The sequence below is a fragment of the Rhinolophus sinicus genome, chromosome 16 (genome assembly GCF_057876585.1).
Source record: "Rhinolophus sinicus isolate RSI-liver-muscle chromosome 16, RSI-T2T, whole genome shotgun sequence".
NCBI classification, from domain to species: domain Eukaryota; kingdom Metazoa; phylum Chordata; class Mammalia; order Chiroptera; family Rhinolophidae; genus Rhinolophus; species Rhinolophus sinicus.
This window is the reverse complement of record NC_142516.1, coordinates 147,433,669-147,461,589: the sequence shown is the minus strand read 5'-3', so window position 1 is coordinate 147,461,589 and position 27,921 is coordinate 147,433,669. Positions and strand designations below refer to the sequence as shown.

The 27,921-nt window shown below is 44.8% G+C and overlaps 2 protein-coding genes and 1 long non-coding RNA gene across 5 annotated transcripts in view; 2 read left to right on the top strand and 1 right to left on the bottom strand.

Moving 5' to 3' along the window:
• The window catches only part of PCCA (propionyl-CoA carboxylase subunit alpha), a 358,009-nt gene extending 357,343 nt beyond the window's left edge, over nt 1-666 (top strand). The window contains exon 24 of the mRNA XM_019754213.3: nt 324-666. Coding sequence (XP_019609772.1) covers nt 324-392 — 69 coding nt within the window. The 3' untranslated portion in view covers nt 393-666. The remainder of the gene's footprint in view (nt 1-323) is intronic.
• Nucleotides 1-27,921, bottom strand: part of GGACT (gamma-glutamylamine cyclotransferase) — a 60,565-nt gene that overhangs the window by 9,966 nt on the left and 22,678 nt on the right. For 2 of the 3 annotated variants that reach the window (XM_019754208.3, XM_019754210.3), the window contains one exon: nt 545-2,833. The exons of the other annotated variant lie outside the window; for it this stretch is intronic. In XM_019754208.3, the coding sequence (XP_019609767.2) occupies nt 2,349-2,833 (485 nt within the window). In that variant the 3' untranslated portion in view covers nt 545-2,348. Of the gene's footprint in view, nt 1-544; nt 2,834-27,921 lie in introns of those variants that run through there. 3 annotated transcript variants of the gene reach the window in all.
• LOC109459607 (uncharacterized) lies at nt 2,833-27,472 on the top strand. The gene is made up of 4 exons (XR_012495484.2): nt 2,833-5,506; nt 14,332-15,763; nt 22,869-23,147; nt 23,433-27,472. It is a non-coding gene; the product is annotated as an uncharacterized LOC109459607 (long non-coding RNA).

The window sequence follows — 27,921 nt, the reverse complement described above, 5'->3', positions numbered from 1 at the left end:
TCTGGCTTCTCGGTGCTGCCCAGACCCCCGAGTGCACCCAGTGCAAGGGCCAGCCAGCAAACAGCAGCAGAAACCCCCGTGCACCAGCGACTTGTAGGACAGACAAGGACGGGAGAGCCAGAGAGGGGAAGGTGGCGAGTCACAGCCCTCAGAGGACGTCCCCTCGCATGAGGGCCCCTCTGACTGCGCGAGCTGGGTTTTCTACCTGTGCTCCAAAGCCTGCCAGGCTGTCTCTTCACTTCCAGAAACGGATGACGAGATCGCTCCCTCCTGGTCTAGTTAATAATTCTTCCCCCTTCCCCCCTTTTTTTTTTAAATTCAAGGTGAAATCGGTGCACTGTAAAGCTGGGGACACAGTTGGAGAAGGAGACCTGCTCGTGGAACTGCAGTGAAGTATTTATAGCCTTTCAGTCATCACCCAATTTAATTAGCCATTCGTATTATTATTCTTTCACACTCAATTGATTCAAGCATTTTGCAGGAACACCCCTGTGCAGCAGATTTTACATGGTCATATTTATTCCACATATAGTCAAAACCAACATTCTGCCAAAAAAACCAATGGAAATTTTTATTGATATAAATAATTGTACATATGATTTGTACTTCTGCTGTGAGATTTCCTAGTGTCAAAATTAAATCAATAAAACTGAGTATTTGTCTAAATATTAGTTTGCCCTTTTTTTGAATGAAGACAATGTACACAAGAGGCTACAGGCTGTGCCAGTAGACTTTAAATACTAGCATTTCATTGTGATCCTTTTAAAAATTCATCTAAATCCCAGGTTTTGCCTTCAGTTTCATTAAACTAGCATTTGCCACCTTATAATCTGATTACCTACTTCATCCCGATTGAGGACCTAACTATTGTTTGTGGTTATTTGTAACTTCTTAAGCCCGGTGGGCACTGGTGATGATTCTGGAACTCCCCCGTGGGGCTCTGATGGGTGAGTGCTGGATCTGCCTGTCCCTGGGGCATCACCATACGGACTCCTGACTCACACGGCCCCCGCTTCCCCATCCCACAGGCTCTGCTCGGGCGCCTTCAGCCCAACTGCAGTGGGTGGGGTTGCCATGAGCTCATCAGCTGATACCCATCCTGGCCTTTTCGTGTTTCTGGGAAGCAAATTCCGAATTAAGAAAAAAGGGCTAAAAATAATGCTCATGTTGTTTGTGCCAGATGCAGCTAGCGCTCATAGTCTACCATTAAGGTGAAGAGTAAGTGAGCTCTCCCAACGGAGGACGGGGTTGCAGAGGCTCAGCAGCTGCGTTTGCACTGGTTCTGAAACCCTGGAATCCATTTCCTACGTGCTGGTGAGTAAGCGGGCAGACTCGTGCGCTGACTGGAACCTGTGCTGGCGGATCGGACGGAGGTGGGCAGTGACGAGCACCTCGGCCGTGCTGAAATTATTGTAAGTGCTGTGTGTATTTGGAAGCTGAGCTTTCTGTCAGGCCTGAAGAACAAATTACTAATATGTTGGTTCTTCTCCGAAAGGCCCACCCCCAAATGCCGCTCCTGTGGGGGGCGCAGGCACGGTGCCTGTTGGGCTCTGGGCTTGTGAGTTTCCATCTGAAACCAGCAAGTGGGTGCTTGTTATTTTGCTAGATTAGAATGAAAAGAACCTTCTACCAAATTAAGCAGGCCCAAAAAAAGGAGCAAAGCTAGCACCAACACTTTTATATTTGATTTCCTAAAACATCTAGTTTAATTTTAAATGATCATCTTTAATAATCTCTTCTTTAATAAGTTTGATATGAAAAGTGTGAAGAATGATGTTATTTATATCCCAACACTACTCTAAAATACAGCATTTGTCTTGAGGTTTTGAAAATCACACTGAGCCATCCCAGATCAGCTTAAAACATTTTTTCCTTGGTGCTACAGGTCAGAATCAATACAGAAGGGCTGCTCAAATCTAGCTGCAACACAAAGTCTTTACATTCACTTTAAAGGTTACCTTCAGATTAAAGCAAAGCAAAAAGAAAACCAGAAAGAAAAATATGATAACATAAGAGTTCCTGAAATGTCATTTAGGGGAATTAAAAATCCTAAATTTTTCTTATCCAGTACATTCACGCCCACGATGCTCTTTAAGCAGCGAACAATAAAGCAGTATCGGATAGACAGATTTCAGGGCACAATCTTCTTATCAGTATGTCAAAATAATTTGGGAAATCGGCGGCCACTACAAAAGAGATGATTTTTTTCCCCACAGACTGAGTTTTACAAACAATTGTTTCAAAGGGCATTACTACGTTTTTGTATTCAGTGAGTGCAGACCAAGCTGAGGTAATCTCATAATCATCAGGGCGCTATCTGTCCTCTGGCTGGTGAGCATTCCTCCCCTTTATCTGTTTTCCCGTGGATTATAGCGAAGCCCGTGCTGCCCCAAAGAGTCGTAATTGTGGTGGTACGGGAGGTGGACCCACTCCGGCGGGTAGGTGGCCGTGCTGTACACGAAGCACTGCAGCGTCCTGTCAGCAGCTGGAGGCCCCTGGGGGGTGCTGCGCGCGCCTTCCCACTCGAGGACCTCAACCCTCACCCAGGTGCGCTGGTACATGGTGGGGCAGTCTTCGAACTCATCGAGGAAGCGCAGCATCCGCTCGTCCACAGTGTAGATCTCGCCCACCACACAGTGGCCCTGCCCCGGGAGGTTCAGCAGATGTGGAATGTTGTGTTCTCCGGCGATCACCAGCGGGTAAGGCTCCACCGTGTGGCCCTGGCCCTGGAAGGTCGTGCAGCCATTAGTATTGTCCAGCAGGACCTTGTGGTTGGGCTGGCCTCGCTTCAGGGTCCCGTACACAAACACGTGGGCCATGCGGGCCAGAGACACTGCAAAAGAGAAAGGAAGCCGACTGGTGGGTATTACACGCCGCAGAGCAACGGAGAGAGCTTTCGCTCTCCAGGGGGGTGGGCAACCTTGTCTGGGAAGGGCCAGATAGTAAAGGTTTCAGGTTTGCTTGCAAGCCGCTGCTCCCAGCCCCCAGCACAACCCTGACCGTTGTGTGGTGGGCTCTGAGGTTCCAGGAAACACCACCTACCCTTTATAGTTACTTTTCCGAGAAAAGGCATTCATTTTGAGAACATACGTACTTGCCATTTGAGACAGCCTGTCTTGGGATCAAATCCTGCACAACTGCTGTTTTTTTAGAGCAGTTAGTTTTCAATCTTTTTAAAAGGACTTTAAATATTACACAATACTTACTATAGAAAAAATAGAAATAATAAGCAAATATAAATAATGTATTGTGTGTGTGTAGCCCAAATAGTCACCTGTAATGGGCTACAAGAACCTAATTCAGGTTTCAGTTCTAAATTTACATTCTAGTCTTGGCAGTATGACCCAGCCAAGTTTTAACAATTCCACCTTTCGGTGTTCCTTTTTCAAGGTCCTAGAGGGTAATGATGCTTCCTTATGACTCACTGTGACTCATCACAGTGACCTTGGCTCCAGAATGAAGGTAAACATTTATTGCTTGCCTGGGTCTGGGCCATAGATTGTTATGTAATCGACAAAAGTGATTTGTGTAAAAGTGACTCAAACAGAAATGGAAATGAAAGTCGAACAGGGGTGGGCCCTGTTCAAAGCCTGGCATTTCACTGCCCTACTTGCCCGATGCTGTGTAATGACGGCAGGCTTCTTCAAGATAGGCGTTGGAAACGAGACACCCTGTGCAGGAAAACAAAAGATGTGTCCATCTGCTAGCAGCAACCAGAAGAAACACCTAGAGGATGACACCCCCTGGACACCAATCACATGGCCAGTGGCCCTTGAAGAAGTCACACTTAATTCACAGGTCTTTCACTTTCTTCTCAGCAAACAAAGGCTGGTCTGGGGGTCTCAGCCTTGCCCCACCTCCTCAGGGCATCTGGGGAGGGTGAGTGGTCCCAACAGACCAACACATCTGACCACTTGTGCCCATCTCTTCCTCTCCACTGCCTTGGTCTCCATCACCAGCACGTGGAATGTTGAGCATTCCATGGGTTTCAGGCTAATTGCACTTGAAGAGCTTGGCCCTGGGAAAAACACAAGGCTGGCCGGGCACATGCAGTCTGAGCATCTGACAACACTGAGACTCCTTGAGCTGGGCAGGGATGGGATGGGAACTCATTAGAGTTGTGGGACTTGAAGGGGAGGCACGCCTCATGTATGAAAGTCTAGGTGTCAATCAAGAAGAGCCCAGAATTGGAGGAGAGAGGAGGAAGAAGCGGGAGCTTTGGAGCTGCCGGTGGCAGAACTGCTGCTGGGGGATCAGAAGGAGGGCGCTGCGTGCCTGGGAGGATGCAGAGACCTGAGCGAAAAGACAGACAGGTCAGGAGAGAACCTGGGGCCTGCCCACAGAGAGTAACAAGGGCAGTGCGACTGTTTACAGAGGTGGGCTGGGGAGAGATGCAGAAAAATGAGCGCCAAGACGACAATGGTGGATTTGGATCAGACTGTGCGGCAGCCCTGGAGACCAGACATTTGGAAAGAGCTGTCCCCAACTTCTGTCTCCCACACTTGCATCCTGTCTTCTAGAACGATCTATCAACAACTCCAGGTTGTACCCAGGATCTGCAGTTTCTCACCCCCTTGTCTATCACCCTCACCCAAGGGCTGTCCCCCAGTCCCCTAATGCGGCTGCTCTGTTTCCTCGAGCCTCTTCCCATCGCAGCCCCCAGAGGGTCCTGGTCAATCTCGGCTGCAAACTCCATGCCTCCCTTTTGGTGCCAGCTGGCCCGTCGCCTCATCTCCCTCCTGCACCCTTGGAGGAACCCTGCGGACGCCTGCCCACCCCAGGGCCTTTGCAGTCACCGTTCCTCCCTCACCCGGCTCCTGCCCCTTTACAGAGCGGCTGGCCTGAAGCAGCACCCTCCCAGTCCCTCGGTCCTTTTACGTCGCCCCGATTTACTCTCTTGACGGTAGGTGTTCCCAGATCACTGCTTGCTTTGTTCGCTACCAGAATGTGAAGAGCTGGAAGAGAACTGGAAACCATCTCGTCCTATGGGGCCAAGTCTCCGGCTGGCGAGGACTGAGGCTGCACAGCTGGGCAAAGCCAGTCAAACGAGACCCGCGCCCATCACTGGTGTCCTACCGTTTCCCCTCTTTGGTTAAGTTTTAACATTTTCCATAATGTAAAAGGCAAATAACTTTACAAGAAAAATGAAATTTCCTACCCTTTCCCACTCCCTTGTGGTAACACTTTTAAGCCTTTTAACGGTTGCATTTGGTATCGATGTCCATATTGTTGGTTACTTCACTGCTTACTTCTTGATGTTTTACATTATGTCCCACCTTTGTACCCCAACGCAGGTGAGCAGAGTGGTTTACAGCACAGACTTCAGAACCAACTCACCTGCGTTGAAATCCCGACTCTACCAGTTTTTAACTGTGACTTGAGGCAAACCACTTGAGCTCTCTGTGCCTCGGCTTTCTCAACTGTAAAAGGAATAATGGCTCCCTGCCTGGGAGGACTGTTGTGGTAGCCGCATGAGTTAACACACACGGACACGCCTGCACATCCGGTAAGCCTGCATTCCATGTTCGCGGGGTTACTGATGCTAGAGAAGCTCTATACCCACGCCCCAAACACAGGCGTACTCGTTCTGCCCCACATTCCTGCAACAGACTCACATCCCAATTTTGGTCAAATCCATATTCAGCATTAGAACTATGTAAACACTGTTCTCAGATAAGGCACATAGTGTACTATGATTAATTTCCTTTCTTGGACAACTTTTGTTTTTCTTGGAAAAACGGCTTCAGCTTTTTTTTTCTGCTCTTTGCTCAAATTTCTCTGACAGTAACCCAGCCTCACATTCTCTGAAAGCACTGTAAGAATCCTTTCAGCCTCGACCACCCATTGGTTCCCATTTCCCTACAGCCTTGGCTCCCAGAGCCCATCCTGCTCCAGCCTGGGCCACGGTACCGCTGCCATTCGGCACGTCCCTCCATGCCATCGGGCTGCCCTGGGCTGTCCCTGGGTCCCATGGCCCCTACTTGGTTGACTCCCTTATTTTACTGAGGCTTGGTTTCCCACCCTCGATTAACACTGTGGCTGGGTAGAGAATTCTATAAATGATTTCCTTCAGAACTTTAAAAAGGCATCAATTCTTTGTCTTCTAATTCCCCAAGTTCTTGCTGAAAAGTCCAGTTCCACTGGGGTCCATAGTCCTTCATACAGGACTCAAGCTTTTCTCTCTGAAGGCTCTTAACGTCTTCCTTTCTCCCTTGAATTCTGAGGTTCTATAATGATGGGTTTTTTTTCATTCACTGTGTCAGAAATTTCCATCTGAAAACTCATTATCTTGGATCGTGGGGAATTTTCTTCACTCTCCTTCCTTCTTGTTCTCTTTCTGGGATCTCCAGTACTCAGATGTCACATATCCTGGATTAACCTTCCAATTTTCTCTTTATATTCTACTTTATCTTCCAATTCTTCAATTTTTGAATATTTTTGCCGTCATAGTTCCAAGATCTTTTTCTTGTTCTCCATTTTGTTACCATCCTGTTCTTTCACAGCATAATACCATCTCCTTAAAGTAGGGATGATATTATCATGTTTGTTTGTTTGTTTAAGTGTTCCTCTTTCCCTGCATTGACTCTATTTCTCCCAAATTCCTTTCTCTTTGTTTTGGGATGTGTTTCTTTAAAAGGTTTTCTTTAGAGGTGCCCGTCATCCTTGCCTGGCCTTTCATACTGAAAAGGGAAATACCATATAGGAAATGCAAGCTCTGTGTGAGCCAGGGGAGCCTGATGGTTGGCAGACCTTGTGTGGGGGCTCTGAAGACAGGTTTTGAGGGGCCCCAGACAACAGAATTTGTAGATGTGTGGGCTTTCTCTTCATCCTAGTTTTCAGGGTGCCACCTCGCCCACCCGCACCCTGCTGGCCCTGCTGCTCCCACTGCCAAGCCTCTTGCTAAGCCTCTCAGGACAGGAACCCGCCTGCGCTCTCCTGGGGTTCTGCTCCCTGGACAGACTGTCAGCCTCTCCTCCCTGCCCCTGCTGTTTCCACACACCCATGGCCCACGAGTCTGGAGCTTCTCTGGCATTCCGGGCACCTGTCAGCTCGTTTCTCACTGGCTTCTGACCACATAGGGATGTGGGCTTCTGGTTTCTCCAGGCTGCTAAGTGAGTTACCACTCATATCTGTTTTCTAGCTTCCAAAATTTTGTTGCCCTCTCCCCCCTTTTGTCTTTCTGGGTCAGTGGAGTGTCATTTAAGGCATTAGCAGGGATAGAAGCCTGTTCCTCCCTGGCTGCTCCCTGGCGAGCCCTCCACTGCACCACCAGCACTTCCATAGCGCCAGGTCTAGCCCCCGCCTGACGCCATGCACAGGTGTCACAGTGTGACTGACTCCATTCCTTATGCTGTACCTGACATCCCATGACTGTTTGTATAACTGACAATTTGTACATCTTAATCCTTTCCCCTTTAACATTTCTTGTAATACTGGTTTAGTGGTGATGAATTCCTTTAGCTTTAGCTTTTCTGGGAGACTCTTTATTTCTCCTTTAATTCTAAATGAGAACCTTGCTGGGTAATGTTGGTGGTAGGTCTTTGTCGACCCTCTACTTCATCTGATCTACTGTTGATCCCCTCTAATGTATTCTTTATTTCAGTTATTGTGTTCTTTACTTCTGACTGGTTCTTTTTCTTTTAATGGTTTCTATCTCTTTGGTGAGATTCTGAGATCACCGAGTATCCTTATTACCAGGGTTTTGAACTCTGTATCCGGTAGATTGCTTGTGTCCATTTCGTTTAGTTATTTTTATGGAGTTTGTCCTGTCCTTTCATGTGGGACATGTTTGTCTCTTCATTTTGGCTGACTCCCTGTGCTTGTTATTAAGTGGAGCTGCTATGTCTCCCAGTCTTGGTACAGTGGCCTTATGTAGTAGGAGCCCCATGAGGCCCAGTGGCCCAGTCTCCCTGGCACCTGACCCAGGTACACCAGCTGTGTCCTTTATGTGGGTTGTATGTGCCCTCCTGTTGTAGTTGAGCCTTGATTGTTGTTGGCACATCAGTAGGAGGGATTGACCCTCAATGCTGACTGGCTGTGAGGACTGGGTGACGACAGTGGAGGAGCTGTGGTGCAGCGGCCGACCCCACAGAGCGGGACTCACTTTAGCGGAGCTCTGGTGCCTGCCCAGTCTGCTCTCCAGGTGTGTCGTCTGTGGAGGCGGTTGGGTAGTGCTCTGGTGTGGTCTGAAGCTGGCCACCGGATGTGTTGATTCTGTAACTTCTTGGGAGGGGCTCTGGTGCCGGCCAAGGTTAGCCACCATTTTTGCCTGGCGTGGGGCCACCTGGTGGGAGCTACTAAGTGACGTGCAGTTGGCTGCCACCTGTGCTGGACTTGGGAGAGCTTATGCTGTGAACTGAGATCGACTGTCACTAGTGCTGGGCGTGGGATCCTTGGGGGCAAGTCCGCGCCTTAATCATACTTAACACTTCAGTAGTGCTAAGTACATTCACATTGTGGTGCAACCGTCACCACCATCCATCTCCACGGCTCTTTTCATCTTGCAAAACTGAAAATGTTCCCAATAAACAGTAATTTCCCATTTCCCCCTCCACCAGGCAACCGATGCTACTTTCTGTTTCTGAGTTGAACTACTTAGTGAGGTAGTGAAATCACATACGTCAAATTATCCAACATTTGTCTTTTTGTGGCTGAATTATTTCACTTAGCATAATGGATATCCAGTTTTCCAATTGCTGAAAAGACTGTCTTTTTCCCCATTCTCCCATTGGTCTTGGCACCTTAGTTAAAAATCATTTGGCCACATATACAAGAGCTTATTTCTGGGCTATTGTCTTCCATTGGTCTGTATACCAGCGGTGCCAAAAAAATGTGTATACGTGACTTGTACTCATCTTTTGTTATTGGCATATACTGAGTATTACAATTTTAATAGTTTTTTCCTGTCTTACAATGTGTGTACACGTTCTTGGCGCCCTCTGTATGTCTTTATGTCAGTGCCACACTGTTGTGACTTCAAAACTTACTGCAAAACTACAGAGACCTCCAACTTTATTGTTAGTTTTCAAGATTTCTTTGCTTATTTGCAGTCCCTTGAAATTCCATATGAATTTCAGGGTAGATTTTTTTCTATCTCTGCAAAAGAAAAATGTAGTTGGGACTTTTGATAAGAATTGCATTAAAGCTGTAGATTGCTTTGGGTAGTATTGACATCTTAACAATATTTAAGTTTTCCAATCCATGAATATAAGATGTGCTTACATTTATTTAATTTCTTTTAACAATATTTTGTAGTTCTGAGTGTAAGAATCTTTCACCTACTTGGTTAAGTATTTTCCTAAATATGTTATGCTTTTCAGATTATTCATTGTTAATGTATAGACATGCAACTCATTTTTGTGCACTGATTTTGTATCCTGCAATTTTGCTGAATTCATTTATTAGTTCTAACACTTTTCTTATGGAAATGTTAGGGTTTCTACATATAAGATCATGTAAACAGAGATAATTTACTTCATCCTTTCCAATTTGGATGTCTTTTATTATTTTTTCTTGCCTGATTTTTCCAGATATGACTTCTAGTAATATGTTGACGAAAAGTGGTTAAAAAAAAAGAAATTCTGTTTTGTTCCTGATCATAGAAGAAAAGGTTTGTCTCTCACCATTGGGTATGATGCTAGCTGTGGGCTCTTTCCTTATGTTGAGGTTTTCCTTCTATCCTATCCTTTTTACCATGAAATGGTGTTGCATCTTGTCATGTTTTTTCTGACTCAATTGTGATCGATGACTGTGTGGTTCCCCATCCTACCTCATCCCCTTCATTCTGTTAATGCAGTGTTTTAACATTGATTTGCCTACATTGAACCATCCTTGCATTCCAGGAATAAATACCTCTTAGTCATGATACAATCTTTGTAATGTGTTGTGAAATTCTGTTTGCTAGTATTTGTTTAGGATTTTTGCATCAATCTTCATCAGGGACATGAATCTGTAGTTTTCTTATACTGTCTTTGTCAGGGTAATGCTGGCCTCAGTGAATGAGTTTGGAAGTGTCTCCTTCTCTTCAATTTTTTGAAAGTATGTGATGATTTGGGAAGAATGGTGTTGATTCTCTTTACATGTTTGGTAGAATTCACCAGTGAAGCCATCTGGTGGGTTTTCCTTCATTGAGAGGCTTTTGATTACTGAGTCAATCTCCTTACTAGTTATAAGTCTGTTCAGATTTTCTATTTCATCATGATTCAGTCTTGGTAGTTTGTGTGTTTCTATGAATTTATCCATTTCATCTAAGTTATCCGATTTGTTGGCATTCAATTGTTCATAGTATTCTCATATCCTTTTTATTTCTGTAAAATGGGTTATAATCCCCCTTCTTTCATTTCTGATTTTAGTTATTTATATCTTTTCTGTACTTTTCTTAGTTAATGTAGTTAAAATCTGTTGATTTTGTTGACCTTTTCAAAGAACCAAGTCTTGCTTTCATTGATTTTTCTCTACTCATCTCTGCTCTACTTTCTATTATTTCCTTCCTCTGCTAACTTTGGGTTTAGTCTTTTATTTTCATTTTTGAGTCCCGTATCTCTGTATATACTCTGGTTCCGCCAATTTCCAAGGGCTGCCGTGAGGGTCACAACCAACAGAACATGTGTAAAGTCTATTACAGTGGCCAGATCCTCTCAGAACCGAAGCCAACGCTACCTCAGAACATGCCTGTGATTCATTCAGGCCAGAGCATATCAGTGCCTCCTGACGCACCCCAGCCCTGGGAGGACGGGTGGCATTGCCACTGCAGAAGGAGTAGCTAACCTTCTGAGTCTCATACATTAGTATGTCTCCACCCTGTCCTCTTCTGCCATGTAGTTTCTTCTATGGCACTGGGTTATGGCCAGAGTCTTGGATAAAATGCAAGAGATTGGTTTAATAAATAATGGATACAAATAGCTGTAGGTGACCAACTTCAGCTTTTCTGGTGCAAACTGAAGAGTACACTTAGGAGTGCCTCCAGGTCTGCCTTAATGTGAAGCAGATGCTCCCAGGTAGGCATGTTCTAGGACCTTATGTTCCGGCCAGCCCTCAGCATTCTAGAGATGGACACAATGCATGGTAAGTGTAAAATGCACTGTGCACACCAATGGCCTGAACCAAATTCCCATCTCCACCACTTACTTAGCCACTGTGGGTCTTTGGGCAAGTATTTAAACTCTCTGAGCTTCTATTCCTGCTATGTAAAACTGGGTTCATCCTGTCTCCCTAAGAGCTACTCTCTATTGACTGCGGACTGTGTGCCAGGCCTTAGCACCTGATGAGGATTAATTCCTCCTTCACCTTGACCCTGTTCCCTAAGTTCTCTACCCTAACTGAAAATATCTGCTAGTTTACATTCTTCTCAATGAAGCTCCTTAAAAAAGAATGCATAATCAATGGGAGAGAGAAGCAAACCATTGGTTGTGGCCTTAATGATTTTTCAGAGCCAAGAATACCTGGGAAGCTGATATTACATAGAAATGATCATGATTAGGCCATAAGATGTTAATTCCAAGTCTGTGGAAAATCAATTCAGTAACTTTCTTCTGCAGAAGAAGATAGTTTCCATAAAAGACAAGCCAACAAAAAATTAAATTTCTTTTCTAGGAAATAATGTAGACTGCCACAATGACCAAATTATAATCTTCTATGTTTTATCTATTGAATTGTATCCTTTATACTATTTGCTTGAGAATAGTACTTATGTAATATAAAAAGAAAATTAATATTCTGCATTTCTGGCTCCTTTCACAAGAAAAACATCATTACTTTTCTGATTGTATTTTGAACAACAAACACAGATCCTTCAGGAAGAAACTCATCCCTGTGGGGCTTGAGAAAGGATCAGAGTTAAGCACTGAAACAAGCAATTAATTCCCATTAGAGGATTAAGGCACTCATGTTCACTTTGAATCAGAAAAACGAATTGTGAATAAAATCATGTACAACCAAGAGGTTACTTGTCAAAGTTAATAAATTAGAGAACTGAAGGGCAAACTGGAATGTACAGAAGTTGAGCAGCCACATGAAGCCCCGGCAAGAAAAGTGGTAGGGTTTTGTATTCAGGAGATAAGATTCACCCTCCTCAAGATTCCTTAGAAGCACGGTGTGTCGGGGGGCGGGGTGATGGCTTCTGCCATATGGTGCTGTTCTTCCTCTAATAGACACAGCCTATGGAAAGAGGTCCTGTTATGTCACCATCACCCATGCATGAATTCCTTATACCATGTTTCCCCAAAAACAAGACCGGTCTTATATTAATTTTTGTTGCAAAAGACACATTAGGGCTTATGTTCAGGGGATGTCATCCTAAAAAATCATGCTAGGGCTGATTTTCTGGTTAGGTCTTATTTTCGGGGAAACATGGTAGTATCTTACCATTAATATACAGACTCAATGAATGAGACATGTGAGTTGTTAATTCAATCGGATGAATTTTAGTTTGGGGTTTTTGAGCCAATTCTAAATGAACTCAAGCAACATCTGTAAACAACCTGTAAAGAACTGAGTGGGAGGGTCACTGCTGTGGGCAGCACCTCCCCTACTTGGGAATCACAAAGCTGACCCTTGTCGCAAACCCAACTGCTCAGGAATAATGTGGACAGCCAGGGGTCAGCACGGAGGTGGAACAAGCTCGGATAGTCTCAGAAAGTTTTACTTCAGCAAAATTTGGCTATTTAACATTGTCAATATTTAAGAAAACAAAAACACTCATGGAAATGTCCATCTGGCCTGGCACTGCTGGAAATGCCTCTGTCACTTATTCAGCAGTTTTCTTTCTTGAAACACAGTCCATCTATAGTTTCATATTTCATCACTTAAGCAGAAATTGAAAGTGATTACGAGTCCTTTGCATAATTATTAGACTTTTTTCCTGCTTGATTTTTTTTCTTAGCCACCTGGTGGTAAGAGTGTAAAAGGCAGGATTTAATTAAGAGTTTATTATGCTAGTCTACAAATGAGAACTACCGCACATGCCTAAACCACATTTAGGAAGATACACACACCAGGTGAACCAAACAAGAAAAACACTAAAATTTAACTCTTCTTAAACTAATCTACAAAAGGATTTAAATGGACACGAGCTTCTAACATGAAAACAACCTTTAAAAAAAGGTGTCTCCCTAAAATATTCATTCCGTATCTATTAAAATTTAATGATACAAAGAAATGTTAGCAAAATCTGTATGCCATCATTTCAAACTGTTTTCTCTGAGTGGTAAAACATCAAGCTACTAACAATGCTTAATGCCTGTTGTCAAGATTGCATTAGAAAAGACAGGTGAAATGACTGGATTTGGGTCACACGAAATTAAGGCCTCTCAGGGGCCAGCTCTGCCACTCCCCACTGGCTAGACAATGGACTGTTTCAGAACCAGAAATAACCTGCCCTGAAGAGCTGCCGGGGAAGCGTCCTCTTAGTGTCTTTCCATTTGCTGCATGAATTAGCTTTCATTGTTCAACACCTTCTGTCAAAGTCGGCTCCAGCAGAACCGTGGCCCCACCAAAGTCATGAAGGGCCCCCTGTCACAAGTGAGGACCAGTTTCAGTGAAGCCAAGTGCTCTCCTAGTCCCTGCGTGGCCACCAGCAGCCTTTCGCAGCCGTTACTCAAATTTTAGTGAAAAGCACATGTGATGCTGTGCGTGGCTGCTCTAAAGAGGATTTTTCTTATTTTATAGAAACCTTCTCACATCTCAGTCAAGTAGCCACTTCTCTCCCTTTCTATTGTAACATTATTTTCCCTTGAGAAAATGCCTGAGTGTCCGATATAGTTACACATTAATTCTTCAGAAGTTTCTTAGAACTGTAGGAAACAGGTGAAAAAACAAAGTGCCTTGAACTTTAAACTGGAGCTTGGCCTGCGAGTATGAAGTGCTTTAAGGTCATGTCACTCGCCCCTCAGAGCGGCTGGCGGGCGGCGGGCCAGGCAGGGCTCGGCCGCATCCTGTGGCCGCTTTGATGCCTTCATTCTCTTGCTTGCTAGTTTCTTTATAGCAACGACAAGGGCTTCCTGCCCAGCCAACCCCACTGCATACCCCGGAAACGTTTATGCCAAAATACCTTTCTTACGTTAACCCAGTAGCTCGGGTGAGATGGCGGCGCCTTTGAAATCACATGTCAGGTCCCCACTGGAAGTCACTCCCTCACACTCGGAACCTTCCCGGGACCCTGCAAACACACAGGGGCTGCACGGTCCCTGATGCCACACTGGGTCTTCTGAATGCTGCTCAGCAACCATTCCGTGGGCTTTTACTCTTTGGCCCTGCCAAAAATATTTGAAAAGAAAAAACTTCTAACGTCACCCCACTTTAATGATGATTGTGTTGCCATCTTTCAAAATACAGTGACCAACAAAAGAGACATGACCATCCCCCCACGCCCTCTCTGCAAGTCTGGAAACGAACAGCAGGAAAATCCCCAAACACTGAGTCAGGGAAAGGGCTCTTTGGAAACGAGAGAATGGTGAACTGGCCAGGCCTGCCTGGGCCATGGCCCCCAAAAATACCAGGCACAGCTGGGAGCGGAGGTGCTGCCAGCCCCCACAGCTCCCAGCAGGAGGCACAGAAAGCTCAGGAGAGGCCTGGAACCGCCAGCCAGAGCAGAAGGCGGTGGAGACAGTACTCGGCGCTCACCAGCAGGTCTGACAGCCAGAGAGAGGTGCCAAGAGTTATCACAAAGAGCCCACCTGGCTTGCGGGTGTGGCTTCAGGAGCACAGGCTCCACCTGCTGGCCCACCTGTGGCTCGGGGCAATGTGAATAAGGCTGGCTACCGCGATTCAGAGCATTTACTGTGTGCCCCACGCCAGCGCTTCACTTACATTGTCAAGTTAACACTCAGCACAAAGAGAGCTCATTCCCTAGCTTCTTCCCATTTTACAGATGGGGAAACTGAGACAGATGAAGTGACTTCCACAGATGACCCAGTTAAAAGCAGCAGAGCAGATGTGTCTGCCTGCACACCTCCTTCCTGCCCTACAAAGGCTCCCCCCAACTCTGGCAGGTGGGTGCTCCTCTCACTGCCTCCTGCCCCAAAACTACGGAACAGGAACAACTTCCGGCCACCAGAGGGCCCCAGGCAGTTGGTGGCTTGGTCCACTGCCCCACTCCAGGTCGCATTTACATCCTCATCTGTGAAGCACCCATTGGCATTTACTGAGCACACACCAGTGCAGTCGGCCTGGGGAATCAGCACTCAAAAGCAGCCACTGTCCTGGAATTCTTAATAATTTTCTCTGAACTTGTGTAAGTGAAGTCTGATGGGCACAAGAGCATACTCATGAGCAGAGGAGATCGGCACAGCCGTACCGGCATAGCGGTCTCCATGCCCCAGGAGCATGGGATCCTGGGAGGCCCGAAGGGTGAGATTCAGCGAGACAAGGAGGGGGACAGGTAATTGTTACATCTGTGACTGGGTCAGCCGGGAGAGGCCACCCTTTCCACTCCAACCAGGCCTGGGGAAGACGGGCCTCTCCAGCTGTCATCTCCCACCCCGGGCCTGGCTGCACTGGCTGCTGACTGAGCAGAGACTTCCACAGTTGGCTACTAAAAAATGCAGCAAATGATTTGCCTTCTGGAATATTTTTGCAAGCCTGCTGGAGGAGTGTGCAACTTCTTACTCGCTTGCTGGAAGTTGCTCAAAATACATTTATTCTGCCTGGAGCAAGCCAAGACCCCGCATCAAGTCTGAACCTGCAGTCCATTCTGCAGGGCACGGGAAGGGCCCTCTGGTCTGGCTGAAGGCAGGTAACTCCCACTCTACTTGGATGCCCCCAAAAGGTAATTATTTTTTATTTTTTTATTTTTTTTGGTGAGAACTCAGGCACTAAGTAATGGAGGGAAAGAGAATGACGATCCATTAGTGTATTATTTAAAGGGTTTGTTTTACAGAAACATTTTAAGACTACATTAACTTAAAATGGTTTCTAATTGACTATTTAGCTTTCTTAGATGAGAAATGGGGAGTTTGGGAACACAACTTAAATTTAAGTTATAAGCAGCACAGAAGAAGAATTACAAAATAGTACACAAAGCCATTCCCTTCTAGTGGTTTGCTAACAAAATACATGTCCTAGAAAGGAGAAAGCATTACCTGTTTAAACAACTCTTAGATAACTATTTTTTTTAAGTCAGACCTTACCCCAAAGTGACAAATAAAACAGTTACAAATGCAGGTAAGCCCCTGGCTAGACCTGGGCCCATGGCTTCTGCATCTAACAATTTCAGCTGTGGAGGAACAAGCCTCCCAGAAGGAGCACTGGACCAAGGCCATGGGATCGGAGGTGACAGACAAACACTGCTGCCTTCAAAGGGGCTACCTTCAGAGGGCAAGGTAAGGCCACAGCCCAGGTGGGAGATGCAGGTGTGCTGGACTCAGCTCCCCTGACACCCAGGATCCACAGGAGAGCCAACCAGGGGCCTCCCCGGGTGACTCCGGACAGAATGAATTAATTAGTCAGTGAGAAGACTCTGGAAGATAACTACCAAATACCACTGCTAGACGTCAAACTCAAAAGCTCCGGAATACCGCCTCCACTACAAAAGGAACCCCAGCACTGCTCCGAAACTACCAGGTGGCCCCACCTGATGGTCTGTCTGATGCTCTTAACCCAGCTCCCTTGCCAGCCCACGGCCCAGTAAAACAAAATCGGGGATAATCCAAACTCCATTTCCAGGGGGCTCTCGCATTCAGGACTCAATTCTTTTGGTAAAAATAACAGATTTACCTTCAAAATTACCTTTTGCCAAGAATATTAAAAAACACGTTTAAATTTTCAAAAAGAGGTTGGCTATCTGGAGGTAGTCAGGCTGGAGGAATGCACATCTAGAAAAGTTAACCGCCTGCATTAGTGCAACAAAAGCATCACCCCTGCACACACACACACACACACACACACACCTCTATTTTTAAATTTTTTTTAAATGAAGACTTTTAAAAAATAAAACACAGAACTCAAAATTAAGCCTGATGAGTGTTTTGACTACCTGTCCCCACAGCATTCAAATCCTTTCAGTGCTTTTCTAATTACTCCCCAAGTAAAATTCAATTAAAATAGCTGAGAGTTAGGTAAAAACTGAATAACAAGAAGGGGAGTAGGGGAGGAAATTAAGGGCATGTTTCTGAACATGCTTTTAAGTACTTTACATAAAGTGGCTCCATTTACTCACATTCCTATGGGTCCTGAACTCACAGCTGAACACTGCTGACAGCAATCAGAATTCTTTGAGTCCAAAACCTCTAGAAAAATATGTTGTGTTGGGGTGACGGGGCTTCGAAAGGAACTGGATGCACAGAACTAACTGAATCCAATCCTTGTATACACTACCGCCCCCCCACCCCAATCCCACTTTCAAAGCTACATTGTGGCTGGGAGCTGCTGACAGAAGCCCGGGGTTCTTTCTTAGGGTTCTCTAGTGTTTTGGGGTGCATCCCAAGGCCCTAAATATTACCAAAAAGCACAATTTGGTCTATACTTGGCTCTTTAAAAGCACTCAAAAGCCAACACATGGTCCACTCCTGGCAGAACAAAATCCGTTAAAATGTTAAAAATCCCCTTGTAATGCTTTGTGGTTATCAGAGAACAGATGCTGTTATATTCAGTTTAAACACTTTTTCAAACTTATTTCAAAAACAACAGAGCAGCTTTGTTTTTCATTATGGAACATTTTTTAAGTTTACAGTGTTCTTTCAGTCATGATCAAGAGCTGGTATTAACTGTTAGTATCACAGGAACTCCCCCAGAAGAGGAAAAAGCAATTCTCCCCCTACCCCAGAAGGTCATGCTTCACAAACCACCCAGTACCTAAGGTTTAATAAAGTCCTAACTGAAACCCCTTTAAAGCTCTGTAACTCTTTACTGGTCCTTTGAATGCCCGCCCCCCCCCCCCCCAAGGACCAGAGCCCCCGGGCTCTGCTGTGCAGTGTAAACCTGGTGCGGACCCCACCAAGCCACACTCGCCCAGAGATGACCCTTCAAAATTCATGCAAACTCAGCATTCTTTTAATATAATGATTTCAATTATTTCTCAGTTAAGGGATTTATCTGACCCCATCTTGGAATAAAGAGTTCTCCAGCGAGCTGGTCCGTCTCACAGAGGGGGGCAAGACCAACACAGCCCAGGTGGACTACACCTCCTCCCCAGACATTAGCACCCAAGAAGGAAAGGAGGGGTTTCCCAGACTCCCTGTGGGTGTGAGAGCAGCTCTGTGGCTGTGAGAGCAGCTCTGTGGCTGCCCTGCTGGGCTCTTTCCTCCTGCCTGCTCTCCCTCTGGACTGCAGAGCTTACCCCTTCTCCAGCGCCGGGGGAGCTGAGAATACAACCCAGCCCCACCCAGAGCTTTCAAGAAGACACATATAGAGACCCGTGGAAACTGGCTTGAGCCTAGTTCATTCATTTGACCTATTTCACCAAGAAAGAGAAAGACAACTCATTGTAGGAGGCTTTCAGTGCAGAGGATATCTGGGAAACGATATGTTCTTCCAATCTTCCAGCAGCCCTGCAAAGCAGGTGTTATTGTCCCATTTCACACATGGGAAACGGAGGCTCAAAGGAGTTAATTTAACTAAAACAGCACAGCTATTAAAAATGACATAGCCTGGATTTAAAGTTAAAGCTTAAACCGAAACCCATGCACCTTCCCCCAACGCACATTGCAGTCAACAAGGAGAAAAACACAGCAAGTTCTTGGTGTAGAAAATACTGAAGCTCTCACTGGTTTTCGTAGCAAATTACCAGTGTGCAATGTGAAATTACTGTTGCTATTCCCTGCCTGTCACGCCTGTGGGAGGGGCTGGGTTTTATGGCCTTCTCTTTTCAACTCTCACAAGCAAAGCCAGATTTAAAGTTTTTGTAAAGCAAAAAGCAATCCACCAGTCACCAAGTTTCTGTTACTATCATCTGCCAAGTGTTCAGTACTTTCAGGCTAGTTGAAAGGTCATTCATTCATTCACACATTCAGTATTTTTTTGAGCATCTCCGATGGACCAGGTATGCTAAGTGCCAAGGACATGAAGAGACACAAAACAACAGTCCTTGTTCTTAAGGAGCTGCTACAGTGTAACTGGAGACAGCTACATGACGAGATGCTTGTAACACTGTGGGGGGGCCAATGAGCCATGCATGGGGAAGCAGGGCGCCCTATGTCCTGAAGGAGAGCACTACCTGAGCAGCAGGGTCTTTGAGAAGAAACAGGAAATAGGCGGGCACAAGTCAGGGGACGGTGAGGGGAGAAGAGGGCGGTCTGAGCAAAGGAGACAGCCTGGGCATGCCTGGGAGCCCCAGCACGGCGCGGGAGACTGGGGGAAGGGCAAATGAGGGAGGCGGGGCTCAGGCCACCAGGGACTCTGGATTTCAGCTCTGTGTGCTGGGGCTTAAGGGGTGGGTATGAAGTAAGGCTGAGAAGTGACACGGTAAGATCTGTGTTTCTAAAAATGACCTAGTGCAACCTCAGTGAAGACCTTTCGACAGCATCCCTGAAAGCTGAGCCCGCGTATATATACTCCAGGCAGATGCGCCACAGAAGCGTGAACACAGGTTCACCAAAAAGACATGTATAAGAATATTTCCATCAGCACCACATGCAATAGCCGCAAACTAGATCCTACCCAAATGTCCATCAACAGTAAAATGGGCTAATAAACTGTGGTATCTACACCGTGGAAAACTCTATAGCAAGGAGAACGAATGGACACACTACAGGTAACACCACAGATGAATCTCACAGGCAATGCTGAGTGAAAGAAGTCAGACAAAAACAGCACATATTATATGATTGTATTTGTATGAAAGTAAATAACAGCCAAACTAATCTCTGCTGCTGGATGTCAGGATGTGGGTGCCCCTGGGAGGAAAGCAACGGCTGGAAAGGACGTGATGGCACCTAATCTACGTGCTGGTTACATGGATGTGTTCCTATTATGAAAATCCATCACACTGTATGATTTCTACACTTTTCTGATATATCTTATACTTTCATAAAATATACATTAAATTTTTAAAAATATATATCATAACAGAGTAGAGAACACCTTTGGGAGAACAAGGCTTACAAACATGGAAACCACCATGAACAAGAGAAAAACACAAAATTAAGTGCTACATATAATTCAGTGAAATTCAGAGGTGAGGGAGAACAAAGCTTCATAAAAGTGGCCTGGCCTGAGCTGGACAGAGAAGCAGGATAGTCCCCTGGCTTTGAGATGGGAAGTGGCCAACCCTCTGTGATGCCCTCACCGAGCGCTGCCAAGGGCACGAGCGCTAAGGCACATTCCCCAGGGCTACAGAAGGCTCCAAGTCATAACACAGTCATTCTCAGACTGAAGACCCTTCTATTGAAGAAAGAGTTAAATGATGCCAAATGGAAGCAAAGAGAGAAACTCAGAATGTGGGGCATTCTGTGGGAGAAATTATTCTTTTTAAAGTGATGGTTATTTCCCTTAGATTAAGAGATCTAAGACCAACCGCCCCGGGTAATATAAAGACCTTGTTTGGATTCTGATTTGAACATATCAACTGTAAAATGACATTTCCGAGACAATCAGGAAAATCTTATAGGTATATCTAGATAAAAGATGATATCACAGAATCATGGTTAAATTTTGGGGGGGCATGGATAATAGCATTATAATTCTATAAGAAAATACTCTTATTTTTTAGAGATGCTTATGGGAGTATCTAGGGTTCATGAAATATGTCAGAAAATTTTAAATACTTCAATAAATCAAAAAGATTAATGAGGCATGTGTGACAAAACCTTGATAGTTATTGAATCTGGGTGATAGATAGATGGGAATCATTGAACTATTCTCTCTACTTGTTAGATCCTGCCACCCCTACCAAAAATGGTAACAAGAGACAAAGGTCATTAAATAATAATAAAGGGTTCAATTTATCAAGAAGATATAATAATTGTAAATATATATGCATCCAACCTCGGAGCACATAAATGTATTAAGCAAATGCTAACAGATCTGAGTGGGGAAACACAACAATATGATAATTCCTGGTGACTTCAATACCCCATTCTCATCAATGGATACATCATGAAGACAGAAAATCAATAAGGAAACATTGGACTTGAACCATACTTTAGACCAAATGAACCTAACAGCCATATATAGAACATTCCAACCAATAGCAGGAGAAAACATATTCCTCTCAAGTGTACATGGAGCTTTCTTCAGGACAGATTGTATGTTAGGTCACAAAAAAAGTCTTAGCAAATTTAAGAAGACTGAAATGATACCAAGTGACTATTCTGACCACAATTGTATGAAACTAGAAATCAATGACGAGGAAAGCTGGGAAATTTATAAATATGTGGGAATTAAACAACACACTCCTGAATAACCAATTAACCAAAGAAGAAATCAAAATAGAAATTTAAAAAAAATCTCCAAACGAGTGAAATGGAAATGCAACATACCAAAACTTAGGGGATAGTGGAAAAGCAGTTTTCAGGGAGAAGTTTATAGCAATGAATGCCTATATTAAGATAAAATAAAGACCTCAAATAAATAACTAATTCTATACCTCAAGCAACTAGAAAAAGAACAATTTAAGCCTAAAGTCAGCAGAAGGAAGGATACAACAAAGATTTGGCCATAAATAGAAACCAGAGAAAAACAGGAAAGATCAACAAAACTAAGAGGTGGTTTTTGAGAAGGCAAAATTGACCAAACCTTTAGCTTGACTAAGAAAAAAAGAGAGAAGGCTCAAGCAGATAAAATCAGAGATGAAAGAGGAGATATTACAACTGATACCACAGAAATACACAGGATCATAAGAAACTACTGTGAATAATTATATGCCAACAAATTGGATAACCTAGAAGAAATAGATATGTCTCTAGAAACATACAATTCACCAAGACAGAATCAGGAAATTGAAAATATGAACAGATCAATAATGAATAAGGAGATTGAATCAGTAATCAAAAACCTCCCAACAAAGTCCAGGACCATATGGTTTCACTGATGATTTTTACCAAACATTTAAAGAAGAATTAATGCCAATCCTTTGCAAACTCATCCAAAAAATCAAAGAGGCAGGAACCCTCCCAAACTCTTTTTACAAGGCCAGCATGACCCTGATACAAAAGCCAGAAAGCAACACAACAAACAAACTACAGACCAGTATCTCTGATGAATACAGATGCAAAAATTCTCAACAAATATTAGCAAACCCAATTCAACAGCACATTAAAAGGATCATACACCATAAGCAAGTGGGATTTTTCCCTGGGATGCAAGAATGGTTCAATATACAGAAACCTAGAAGTGTGCTACACCACTCTTCTCCAACATGGAAGTCCTGGCCAGGCCAATCAGGCAAGATAAATAAAAGGCATCCATATTGGAAAGGAAGAAGTAAAACTATCTTTGTTTGCAGACTATATGGCTTATATACAGATAATCCTAAAGATTCCTCCAAAAAACTGTTAGAACTAATCAACGAATTCAGTTAAGTTGCAGTACATAAAAATCAACACACAGAAATCAGCTGCATTTGTATACAATAATGACAAAATATCTGAAAAAGAAATTAAGAAAATAATCCCATTCACAAAAGAGACAAAAACAATAAAATACTTAGGAATAAAAATGAAGGAGGTGAAAGATCTGTACATTTAAAACTACAAGATTTTGATGAACGAAACTGAAGACACAAATGGAAGGCTATCCCATGTTCATGTATCAGAAGAATTAGTCATGTTAAATGTCCACACTACCTAACGATCCTCCCTGTTACGGACTCACGTCCCTGCCATCATCACTTGATCCCATTAGATGGTTATAGCTCACCTAGGGGGCGCGGGGTGGGGTGGGGGGGCTTGTTACAGACATTTCCATTGTTTTCTCATAATCTATCTTTGTTTTCCTAGCCTCCTGCCCACTTGTGTGTGTGTTCCTGGCACAGTGGGATTATTCTCTAAGGAATCCGGACATGTGATCTAGTAAGCCTGCTGTACGTGTGGGAGAAGCTTTCATACCGGGAATGTCTCCACCAATCCAGGCTGCTCACTTCCCCCATCTCCCCGGAACGGCGGGGCGTCATCTCATCAGCACACGCTCCACCCCAGACCACCCCACCATCACGCACTGTCTGACCGACCTATTCCCTAGAAACACCTTTTCTGCCTGACTTTTGACTGAACTCATAGGTAAGCTCTTGGCTATAGTCACCTATGTCTCATTAAACGTGAATATTCCTGGGACATTTTAACCTCTCAGTTTCAGTATTTCAAATTATATTTCTCTTATTAACTCACCATTAATTATCTAAACTGCCTTGAACTCTGTTTTATATTACCTACCTTTTGGTTCTTATTTTCTGGTATAAACGAATTTTCCATATTAGTTACTAACTGCCCCAGATTGCTGCTTATTCTTGACTGTTAGTGAGACCCACCTCTTGGCTCATTACTCCCATGTCTGACCCATTTTAGAGCTTGTCTTGCCACTGAGGGATCTTCTGAGACATCAGGCCTATCTCTGGTGATATGAACACCCAAACGATGTGATTTTGAAACGTGCAAGTGGTCCTCTTTTGCTATCTTCCGAAGAAAAGCGAATTTGTTCAGCAAACATTCCCTGACTTCGAAGAGCTCGGTGGGGGTGCTGCCCAGAGATGCTCTTCACACCTGTACCCAGGGCCCTCGCTGGGCAGAACGGCTGTCCAAGGGGGGAGCTGGCTTCAGGATCAGACAGATGCTGCTAAATGACCGAACCCCTGAGCCGCAGTGTCCTTCTCTGTCCAATCGTACAACCCTTCACAGAGGTAGGGCGGCCATCTCCTGAGGTAGCACAGGTCAAGTGCCCGCATGCAGCCCAGAACGTGGAGGTACCCAACAAATGGCAGTTTGTATAATACGAATCCGTTTGGGAGGCTGTACCAACAAGTTACAAGCTGTGACTTGTAACAACAATTATTATTTCTGGAGGGTGAGAAGTCCAAGGTAAAGGCACTGGCAGATTCAGTGTTTGTGAGGGCCCACCTTCTGCTTCCCAGACAGTGTCTCCTCGCTGCGTCCTCACACAGAAGGGGTGAGGGAGCTCCCTGGGGTCTCTTTATAAGGCACGAACCCCATACATGGGGGCTCCACCCTCAGGACCTAATCACCCCCAGTGGCTAGGATTTCAACATATCAATCTTGGGACACAAATATTCAGACCACAGCAGTTATTTTGAACGAAATAATAAATAGAGAGATTACTAAATTTGCTCAAAAGATCACTCTCCAGTCTCCCTGCTCTGAGAAGATACCGGAAAACTGAGCCTTATTGCCTGGGGGCTTCTTCCAGGCTGTGTGCAGCTGTGGGATTCAAAAGGAAACTCCCATCTTGCCTACCTCACAGGCTCTGCCGCAAGGCTCAAAGTACTGGAAGTACATGGAAGCTCTGTGAAATTTTATTTTCCCAGATGACAAGCCTCTGCCCACTTCCGGTGTGGTCCTCCAGTATCACACATTTGACAGCAGAAGCTCTAGATATTCTATACAACTACGCTCAGTGGAGTGTAACATCGTGATTTCCGTTCTCATACATGCAGTTTGGTTTTGCACAGAAAAGCAGTATTTTCCTCGCATAAACACCATCATCTCTAACTCTGACTGATAATCACGAGCAGCACTCACATAGCACTTACTACAGGAACCAGGTTTACGTCTAAGCACTTTACGTATCTCAGCTGATTTAATCCTCACAGCAACCTTTATTTCCACTTTACCTGTGAGGAAACTGAGACACAGTAGGTAAAAAGTTAACTTGCCCCAAATCAAACAGCTACTAAGTAGCAGAGCCGTTCTGACTACTCTTAACTACCTAGAAAAATGCGCTGCCATTCCCTGCCCTGGCTTCATCACACACTAAAAAATAAAACAAAGTCACAGGGTTCTTCATCTTGAATTGCAGTGAAACCTTTACATAATCCTACTTAGATACATCATACGTTCACATCTATTATAAGCTGAATTGTGTCCACCCCAAAATTCATCTGTTGAAGTCCTAGCCTCCAGCACCTCAAGATGTGACTGTATTTGGAGACATGGTTTTTAAAGCTGTGATTAAAACAATGGCATCGGGTGGGCCTCCTAAGAGGAGGAGATTTGGACACCAACATGCATGGCTGCAGAGGAAACCATGAGAAGGCACAGGGAGGTTCCCCCCACCCCAGTTCCTTTATTTCTTACTACTTCACATTTTCAGCAAACAAATCAACTTGCAAACAGGGTTTATTTCACACTAATTTCACATTAATGTATTATCTGGATTTTTTTGGCCAAAAAAATAGGGAATTCTCTTTAAATAATCATCTCTTCATTTCATGACCAGTCCACGGGGAAATGATACAATAGCAAGTTTTAGGACATGCAGGGGACATATCACCAACCAGTCTCTAAGCCGGGGAAAGAGGCCTCAACAGAAACTAACTCTGACATACTTCGATCTTGGACTTCTCGGCCTCCAGAACTGTGAGGAATAAGCTTCTGCTGCCCATGCTATGCTGTCCGTGGGGCTTTGTTACGGCAGCCCGAGCAGCCTTCGGCAACGTCAGCACAAAATCCTGCCAGGCACCAGCCGCCCTGCCCTGCATTCTCTATGTGGGGACCTGACTTTTCTCTCAGCCTCCGCCAAGTACACTGAGACCTGGGAGCCTCCTGGCACCTTCTCGGATGTGCTGGGGCCTCACATCCAGGCTTGCTCAAGCTGTACTCCCTGCTTTCTTCTCCAAGCCAGTATGTCCCCCAACTCTCTCCTTAACTGGCATCGCTCCTGAGGCTGCCTGCTCAAGGCGGCCCTGCGTCACCCTCCTTTCTGCGGCCTCTGCCCATATCCACCTCTAAACAGTTATAATCCCAATCAGGACTCTCCCTTCCAGGACACCACCTCCCCTCACACACACACACCTTCACCCCTAAGCTACACTGAGCTTCCTGAGGCTGAGCTCCAAACCCCGCACATCCATCACCTCCCAGCGACAGCCAGGATGCCCATGTCCTGTCCAGCTGCTTGGACTCCAGCAGCCTGGCTGCACTCCTGTCCTGTGGTAATTGCAGCTGAGCCCTACCTACATGGTCAGCGGCTGCTCCCCGAGCTCGCCCCACTTCCCCCTAACCCCAATCTTCTGCTACCTGGAATACTACATTTACACTTTCCTGCCCATCCTTAAAATCCCAGCTCAGGTCCTGCCTCTGTCCCTAAGACTTCTCTGCTTGTTTGCATCTTAGTGCATTGGTCACATTCTGTCCTACGTTCTGTTTTTTTCCTACTAAATTCCTGAAGGATAGGTGACACATTTTAACTTGCTCCCTGTAATGCAACATGGATGGAGAAAATGAACTCATTCACTTGTTTGGTCATGGGAATTCTCCATTAGCCAATTTCTTTTCTCTATTTTGATCACAAAGAAAGAAATGACAACAAAACAACTTCCAAGTAGGTATTTACATATAAAACGGCCTCCTCTCACATATATAATAGAAGCTACCAGGGAGTATTAGCACAGTGTAGACATACACATGCTGTACGCCTACTGCAAGCAAAGAACACAGAGAGGATGCCTGCCCCAAGAAGCAGACACTCAGCAGCCTGAGCACGGACCACCCAGTGCATGCTGGGCCGGCAGGACAGAGACATGAGCTGTGCCGTCAAGCTCAGTCTAGAAGGAAGGTGGGGCACGTGATCAGAGACCTCAACAGTGGGAAATGATATGAAAATGGAGTTGTAAACAAGGTATCCTGATTGCTATGGGCTGAACTGTGTCTCCTACCCCCAAATTCACATGTTGAAGCCCTAACCCCCCAGCACCTCAGACAGAATGTGACTGTATTTGGAGATAGGCCCTTTAAAGAGGTCTTAAATTAAAATGAGGTCCTAAGGGGGAGCTGAATCCAATCTGACTGGTGTCCTTACAAGAGGACATTTGGACAAAGAGAGACACCAGGGGTGCACGAGCACGGAGAAAAGGCCGTGTGAGAACACAGAGAAGGCAGCCGTCTGCAAGCCCAGGAGAGGCCTCAGGAGAAACCTGCTGACACCTCGATCAGGACTTCTGGCCTCCGGAACTGGGGGGGAAAAACCTCTGTTGTTTAAGCACCCAGTCTGAGGTACTGCAATGGCAACCCTAGCAAACTGATATAACTAATATAATAATATGAGCTGTGATACAATGTCGATGAACCCGGAAACATCCCAGTGAAAAGCAGCCAGACACAAAGGTCACGTTTGATTCCACTGATACGAATTGCCCAGAGTCGGTAAAACCACAGAAATGAGGAGTAAAGATGGGGGAGTGGCTGCTTAATGTGCGTATGTTTAAGGTGTACACGGTAACTGTGATGATTTCATATATTTATATATTGTTAAATAATTACATCACGTTAACACATCCATCACCTCAGTTACCGTGTGTGTGTACTTAAGATGTACTCTCTTAGCAAATTTTAAGAATACAATACAATATTTTTAACTATAGTCACCATCTGTACATTAGATCCCCAAAACTTACTTATTTTATAACTGACACTTTGTACCCTTTGACCAACGTCTCCCATTTCCCCACTTCCTGGCCATCACCATCTACCTCTGCTTTTATAAGTTGGACTTTTTTAGATTCCACATGTAAGTTTACTATATGGAACAGTACGTTCTCACTCAGCATTGTTGATAGGTCAAACCTGCAACATTAAGCAAAACAATGTATAATGAAATCAATTTTACCATAGGCTAACTGATCTACACGCGAGTTAAATTAAGTTCCTATGGTCATAAGAACATCACCAAACTTACAGTGACCCAAACACTTCTAATATTAAACACTGAAATAAATGTGAGCTGTACACACATTTAAGACTAAACTAGTAAGAGAATTATTTTCCAACCCACTGATTCCAGTTTAGAGTCAAGTGGCCAGAGCCCCTCCCAGCAGCTCGGGGC